This window comes from Phyllostomus discolor, chromosome X (genome assembly GCF_004126475.2).
Source record: "Phyllostomus discolor isolate MPI-MPIP mPhyDis1 chromosome X, mPhyDis1.pri.v3, whole genome shotgun sequence".
Taxonomy (NCBI): Eukaryota; Metazoa; Chordata; class Mammalia; order Chiroptera; family Phyllostomidae; genus Phyllostomus; species Phyllostomus discolor.
This window is the reverse complement of record NC_050198.1, coordinates 88961865-88969242: the sequence shown is the minus strand read 5'-3', so window position 1 is coordinate 88969242 and position 7378 is coordinate 88961865. Positions and strand designations below refer to the sequence as shown.

The window sequence follows — 7378 nt, the reverse complement described above, 5'->3', positions numbered from 1 at the left end:
AATCTATTCCCTAGACAACAGCCTGTGTGGTTTTTCTAAAGTGCAGATCTTATCATGTCCCTCTCTACCCAGAAACTCTTTAGTGGTACTCCATTTTTCCTAGAAGAAAATCCAATGTACTTAATTTGACCCACACAGAAGCCCATACTTCCCCATGGTGACATTATGTTGTCAGAATATGACATAGAAGATATGATGTCATAAAGTCCTAGAACAGGTGGAACCCTCTCAAATACAGTAGTTTCCTTGGTAGAAGAAGCATCTCAATGAAGCTCTGGACATGAACCTTTTTATTTATGTCCTACTTTTGTCCATTTGGACAAGTACTTGTTTAAATACAAACCAAAGTGATGGATATTCTACTACAGGTATGAACCTAACCTTAAAACCTAGAAATTATGATTGTGTTATGCATTTAAGTACCTAATTAGACAAGCTAGCTGTTTAAGAAATCTGCTGTTTCTTGGATGTTACCATTTAGTAAGTCTTTAAGAATTTCTAGGATATCTGTTTTTATTCTGTGTGAAAAATTCAATAAATATAGAAACATAAAGAGTATAGACATATTTCCCTGGCTGGTGTGGCTCAGTGGATTGAGTGCTGGCCTGTGAACCAAAGGGTCGCCAGTTTGATTCCCAGTCAGGGCACATGCCTGGGTTGTGGGCCAGGTCCCCAGTAGGGGGCGTATGAGAGGCAACCACACATTGATGTTTCTCTCCCTCTCTTTCTCCCTCCCTTCACCTCTGTCTAGAAATAAATAAAATATTTTTTAAAAAGAATATAGACATATTGTCTGCCTTCACTCTCCTTCTCCATCCAATCCACTAACCCCCATTCCCAACCAAACTACATAATAATATGTGAATAAATATGGCATGGTATCTAACATATAGTAGGTTTCAACAAGGGTTTTACTTGTCTCACCCTCTTTCCCACTGTATACACACACATTAACACTCAAGTACATTCAAACATGCAACACATACACATACAGTCAAAATCTTTTTTTTTCTTTTTTAATTGTTGTTACAGTACAATTTTCTATCTTTTACTCCCATCCCAACCCACCTACCCAGCCCTCCCCTCCTCCCTCCCATTTCCACCCGCCCCTAGTTTTTATCCATGTCCTTTATACTTGTTCCTGTACAGTCAAAATCTTAATGGGGTAAAAAAGCCATGATGCAGGGGTAACCCAGGTAATTATGCTGATTAGCTAGAGATTTCTCCCAGATGTGGCTTCTAGACTGTTGCTAAGGATGTGATAGAGGGAAGAAAATGACAATCAAACATTTATGCTTTAAAAAACCAAAGAAATTTTATTTTGACATATAGTGGCAAGCCACTATCAAAGTGGAAGAAAACATTATCTAACACATTTTCTGGTCATACAGTCTCTTTCACAGGAGATAAGGACCTTGAACCAACAACCCTGAGCAAAAGGGACGATTTCAAAGAACATCTACGTGTTCATGTAATTGGTATTACATGTACAGTTTTCATCATCCTGTCTTTTTGTTTCCTCCACTATAATTGTTTGAATGACGATTTCCCCAAAGCAGAAGCGTAAGTGTTATACCTTGAATTAAGAATGCAACTGGTATGTGTGCGTGAATGTGTACATATAATGAAGGTTTAATTGTTGGAGTGGTTACTTAATGTTAACTGTAGAATTCTAAAGGACTACCAACATCTTGTGGGTGGATACCTATACTTAAATGACATCAGTTCTTAAATATTCTCAGTCACATTATCAACTTTAGCCAAAGCTGTCTCCTATTCAGGGTTCAGCTGAGCCCCAGGCTATTAATTTACTTATAAATTGAGTCTAGGAAAATAGGGCATGACTGTTTGAATAAGATAGAGAGAATGAAAAAGGGGAGGGAGAAGGAGTTGGTCTGCATTCCAAAGACAATGAAACAGTTTGGATGATCTACCATTTTAAAGTATATTAACATGAAAAGTTATGACTGTTCTCATGATTTCAGTCACTGTCTTTCATATAGAAGGATCAGTCTAGCCCTAATGTAGTGGTTCCCTAAATATTTCCCAGTCCAAGGGCTGATGACTAAAATATACCAGTTTTTTTCCTTTAGCTTTAGGGGAATATTGTCAATATAAATATGCATGGATAGATAACTTGATGTCATAAATGTAATAGAAAAACAATGGTCTAAAGAGTATTTTTCCCTTGTGACAGGTTGTGATATTTGTTTATCAGTTATGTATCAACTTGTGATTTTTAAAAAATTATAGTTTATTGCTTATGCTATTACAGTTATCTCATTTTCCCTTTTATTCCCCTCCACCCTGTACCGCCCCTCCCACCAGCATTCCCCCTCCCCTTAGTTCATGTCCATGGGTTGTACATATAAGTTTTCTGGCTTCTACATTTCTCATACTATTCCTTACCTCCCCCTGTCTATTTTGGATCTACCGTTTATGCTTCTTATTCCCTGTACCTTTTCCCCTAATCTCCTCCCACTCTCTCCCCACTGATAAACCTCCATGTGACCTCCATTTCTGTGATTCTGTTCCTGTTCTAGTCATTTGCTTAGTTTGCTTTTGTTTTTATTTTTGTTTTAGGTTCAGTTGTTGATAGTTGTGAGTTTGTTGTCATTTTACTGTTCATATTTTTTATCTTTTTCTTCTCCTTAGATCAATCCCTTTACCATTTCATATAATAAGGCCTTGGTGATGATGAACTCCTTTAACTTGACCTTATCTGGGAAGCACTTTATGTGCCCTTCCATTTTAAATGATAGCTTTGCTGGATAGAGTAATCTTAGATGTAGGTCCTTGTCTTTCATGACTTTGAATACTTCCTTCTAACCCCTTCTTGCCTGCAAGGTTTCTTTTGAGAAATCAGCTGACAGTCTGATGGGAACTCCTTTGTAGGTAACTGTCTCCTTTTCTCTTGCTGCTTTTAAGATTCTCTCCTTATCTTTCATCTTGAGTAATGTAATGATGTGCCTTGGTGTGTGCTTCCTTGGGTCCAATTTCTTTGGGACTCTCTGAGCTTCCTGGACTTCCTGGAAGTCTCTTTTCTTTGCCAGATTGGGGAAGTTGTCCTTCATTATGTGTTCAAATAAGTTTTCAATTTCTTGCTCTTCCTCTTCTCCTTCTGGCACCCTTATGATTTGGATGTTGGAACATTTAAAGTTGTCGCAGAGGTTCTTAAGCTTCTCCTCATTTTTTTGAATTCTTGTTTCTTCATTCTGATCAGGTTGAATGTTTATTTCTTCTGCTCCAAATCATTGATCTGAGTCCTGGTTTCTTTCCCACCACTATTGGTTTCCTGCATATTTTTCTTTATTTCACTTTGCATAGCCTTCACTTTTTCTTCTATTTTGTGACCATATGCAACCAATTCTGTGAGCATCCTGATTACCTGTGTTTTGAACTCTGCATGTGATAGATTGGCTATCTCTTCATTGCTTACTTGTATTTTTGGAGCTTTGATCTGTTCTTTCATTTGGGCCATTTTTTTTTTTTTGTCTCATCATGGCTGTTGCATAGTAAGGGGCAGAGCCTTAGGTATTCATCAGGGCAGGGCAACCCAGTTTGCTGCATTGTGGTGCTGTATGTGAGGGAGGGGTCTGAGAGGGAACAATGTCACTGACTGGGCTCTCTGCTGGCTTTCAGTCACTTCTCCCACTACCAACAAGCAAATTGGGCCCTTCTGGTACTGATTCCCAGATGGATGAGTTTGTGTACATTCCAGGACCCTGTGGGTCTGTCCAGTGAACTATCATGTAAGGCTGGGAGTTTCTTCTGCCATCACAACCCCCTCAGGTTTTTACAGCCAGAGGTTTTGAGACTTTATTTCCCTGCACTGGAACCCTGGGTTGTGTGGTCTGTCTCACTCTCTAGTTGTTCCTCCCAGTTTATCTGCATGCAAATGTGGAACTGTCCGATCTGCCAGGCACTGCTTCAGTGGCCCTGTCCTCCAGCCATTGCCTTGCTGCCCACCCTTTCTGCTCTGGCTGCCCATCTCCACCCCTCCTACCAGTCTGAAGAATGTTTCTTCTTTAACTCCTTGGTTGTTGGACTTCCATACAGTTAGATTTTCTGGCAGTTCTAGTTGGTTTTTGTTTTTAAATTTGTTATTTTCCTTCTTTTGGTTGTGCGAGGAGGCAAAGTGTATATGCCTAAGCCTCCATCTTGGCCAGAACTCCTCAACTTGAGATTTTTTGATAAAAAGTTTAATTTCTGGAATAAATGAAATTCTCTCTCTGAATAGTAGATTTAAAACATCTTTGTATTTTTCTATATGTAGAATATATAATTATCTAAAGTGACTGAAACAGTAAAATACTGTGAAAGAAAAGCAAAAGCATGAATTCAACATGAGTTCATACCTGTAACGTGAGTCATGGCTTTCACCATACTCCAATTCTTACTGTTTTCAGTTTTCCTAGTAGAGTCAAAAAAAGTCCAAAAGTCTAAACTGACACAGTAGCTTATATTTTTTGGTGATAGCAATAACACTCTTTTGTTTTAAATTATCATACTCCATGCCCTGGCTGGCGTAGCTCAGTAGATTGAGCATGGGCTGAGAACCAGGCATCGCAGGCTCTATTCCCAGTCGGGGCACATGCCTGGGTTGCAGGCCATGGCTCCCAGCAACCGCACATTGATGTTTCTCTCCTCTCTCTCTCTCTCTCCCCCTCTCTCTTTCTCTCTCCCTTCCCTCTCTAAAAATAAATAAATAAAATCTTTAAAAAATTATCATACTCCAAATTTTCTATATTTTCAGGATCAAGAAATGTGTGGCAGCCAAGTTGTCCAAGTCATCCATACTATCACTGACAAGATACAAGAGAGACGATTCATGCATTCCAGAAAAACAACCCATGCTATCTGATATGGACAAGTTATCTGAGCCTTCAGGTCCAGAAAAGTCATCATCCAGTTCCGAAAATGCATTCTGTCCCTCAAGTCCAGAAAATCCACCTAGTACAGAAAATTTCATTAAGCCATCTAGGCCCAAAACAGCATCCAGAAAGTCATATAGAAAACACAGTCTATCTAAGTCACATAAGCTAGCTTATGCCCATAAGGGAAGCAGTAAAATTTGTTCATCGTTTCCAAATAGGGCAGTCAGGCCACCTTCACCAGCTAGTCTACAACATCCACTGATGCCACCTGAAACACCTTATCAAAACTGTCCACAAAATCAAATCTTGGTACTAAAGTCATCCAGTTTCCAGAAATGTACCAAGTCCACCAGGTATCCTAACCTAAAAAGGTCATTTAGTGCAGGTATGGTAGACACATTATCTAAGTCTCAGTTAGTCAACCCTAGTCAATACCATAAGGGAAAAGGCTTTGTTTGCAGAAATACTTCTGAGTCTTTTGTCAATGACATTTCTGAGGCCAAGAAGAGAAATATTCAAAGTATATTGTTTCCATACAGAGTGAAGTCTTTTGCCAAGTCCTTTAATGAGGTAGATTCCAAAGACAATGCATTTTATGACAATGTGAGTGACAGTGATAAAATGATATGTGACAACGATGGTGATGGTGAGAGGGAAAAATAACCATTATTTCTGACTAAAGCTTGACAAAGTCACTCTTAATTTCAATAAAAGTAGGAATTAGGGGCTCAATAAAAATAAAAACAACCTGTTAAAAAGCAAACTTATACCACTATTTTATGCCCACCATCTTTAAGATATACCATATAGAGGGAAAATCTACTTGGCAATCACTATGGAGATTAGTCCTGTCCTTCTTGGAGGCAATTTATTTGAAAAAATATTAATTAAATGCATTGCATAACAAATTATTGTATTGTAATTATTATTTCATTTTAGAGGCAGAAAGCTCTTTTGATGTATGTTATTTAGATCTGGTTACTTGGATGGGAACCATAAACATACAAACACACATACACAAATCTAGAAAGGAATTGAAAAATGTGTACCCTAGACTCCTCCTTCCCTTGGATTTGCCTTCAAAGTCCCAACCCAATTAAGTTTATTTTTTAATGTTTACATAAGTTCTCACAGCTTAAGATTGTCTTTCTATAGTGCCCTGTGCTTCGTAAAAATGACTGTATGTGCTTGGTTCTGGCTGAGTTGGGGAAACTCTTGATAGCTGTTTTATAACACTACTGTTTCCTGTGACTGCTACATAAAGTGCAGCTGCAGCCTCCCGCATGCACACCTGGGGCTCCATAACACCAGTCTAAGTGTTCCAGTCTTCATTACTCCCAATGAGGCTTTTTCATTCTTTTTGTTACCCTTCAAAACGGTAAAAAGGGTTTGCACTGCCGTGCATTCTCAAAAGGCCCAAGTTGGAGGTCTGATCATCTACCCATTTTCCCTACATGGTGCCTTGACACTCTGAATGGGCAGGGGTGGGTGGACAGGGGAGAACATTGGAGCTGTACCCTCTAACTTCCCCACTGAAGAGATGTTATTCTTGACTTCTTCCAAGGGTGTGGTTGAGAAAAGTAGGCAAAATCCTGGATTCCCAGCCTATATTCTAGTACAGTAAAGTTAGTCCCTTATATCAACTAGCAGACATAAGTTAGATGCAAGTAGCTAGCTTGTAATTGAAGGCTGCAATCAAGTTTTCTGTTTCACTGAAAGGACTCACTCACAAGACTTAATAGCAGGTTATACTCATGGCTAAGATTTATTAGAGCAAAAATAGACCAAGAGCAACAGCAAAAAAAGATATGAATCAGGTGGAATTCAGAGACATCAGACACATGGTTTTGAGCATTTCTCCATCTAGGGCCACCCACAACACGCTTTGTCTCTAGCAACAAACTAGAATAGCATGTGCAGAATGTCTCTGCCTGGAATGACCTATTTGAGTCCCTGAGTCTGAGGCTTTTATTGAGAAGTAGTCACATAGGTAAATCATGGTACATGACCAGTCGGCAACTGAAATTCAGGATCCCAACAATGAAGTCAGAAGCATATCATAAATGTTAATGTGTGTGCAAAGTAATCCTGACAGGCTAATATGGCATGGTGCATTACTCCACGTGTACAAAACATAATCAGCAACAATTAACATAAGACATCCTGAGAGCCACATTCCCAGAGGTTGGTCAATGCTCAATCATGGTTCCAGGTTCCCTTGGAGACATAAAAGTGCTAAACAACCACACCTGCTATGTTAATACTTCCTCACAGGTCACATATTTTGTTTAATCTGCAAAAATTCCCCATTATATGGGGGATTATATAAATTAACTGAAGTTCTCCAACATGTAATAAGATCACATCTAGTAATTGGTTGATTTGAGATATGAATCTATGGTTTGCTTCTGCTCAAATTTTCCTTATGCCATACTGCCTTCTCACTACCAGCTTCTAGGGAAACTGCTGTTCACTGATCACCCAACCAATTGGTGTAAGCA

At 39.0% G+C, this 7378-nt stretch overlaps 1 protein-coding gene across 1 annotated transcript; it reads left to right on the top strand.

Moving 5' to 3' along the window:
• Window positions 1–280: 280 nt before the first annotated feature.
• On the top strand, window positions 281–5540 carry CXHXorf66 (chromosome X CXorf66 homolog). The gene is made up of 3 exons (XM_028522784.1): window positions 281–368; window positions 1404–1563; window positions 4757–5540. Exons 1-3 carry the CDS (start codon window positions 281–283, stop codon window positions 5538–5540), a joined length of 1032 nt encoding a protein of 343 aa, XP_028378585.1.
• The last annotated feature ends 1838 nt before the right edge of the window (window positions 5541–7378 follow it).

What these genes read in the sequence shown, in the direction of transcription:
- CXHXorf66 (XM_028522784.1), top strand. Translation starts at nt 281, where the DNA reads ATGAACCTTTTTATTTATGTCCTACTTTTGTCCATTTGGACAAGTACT. An exon ending in TGATGGATATTCTACTACAG is followed by an intron (nt 369 to 1,403) that starts GTATGAACCTAA and finishes TCTCTTTCACAG; the next exon opens with GAGATAAGGACCTTGAACCA. An exon ending in GATTTCCCCAAAGCAGAAGC is followed by an intron (nt 1,564 to 4,756) that starts GTAAGTGTTATA and finishes CTATATTTTCAG; the next exon opens with GATCAAGAAATGTGTGGCAG.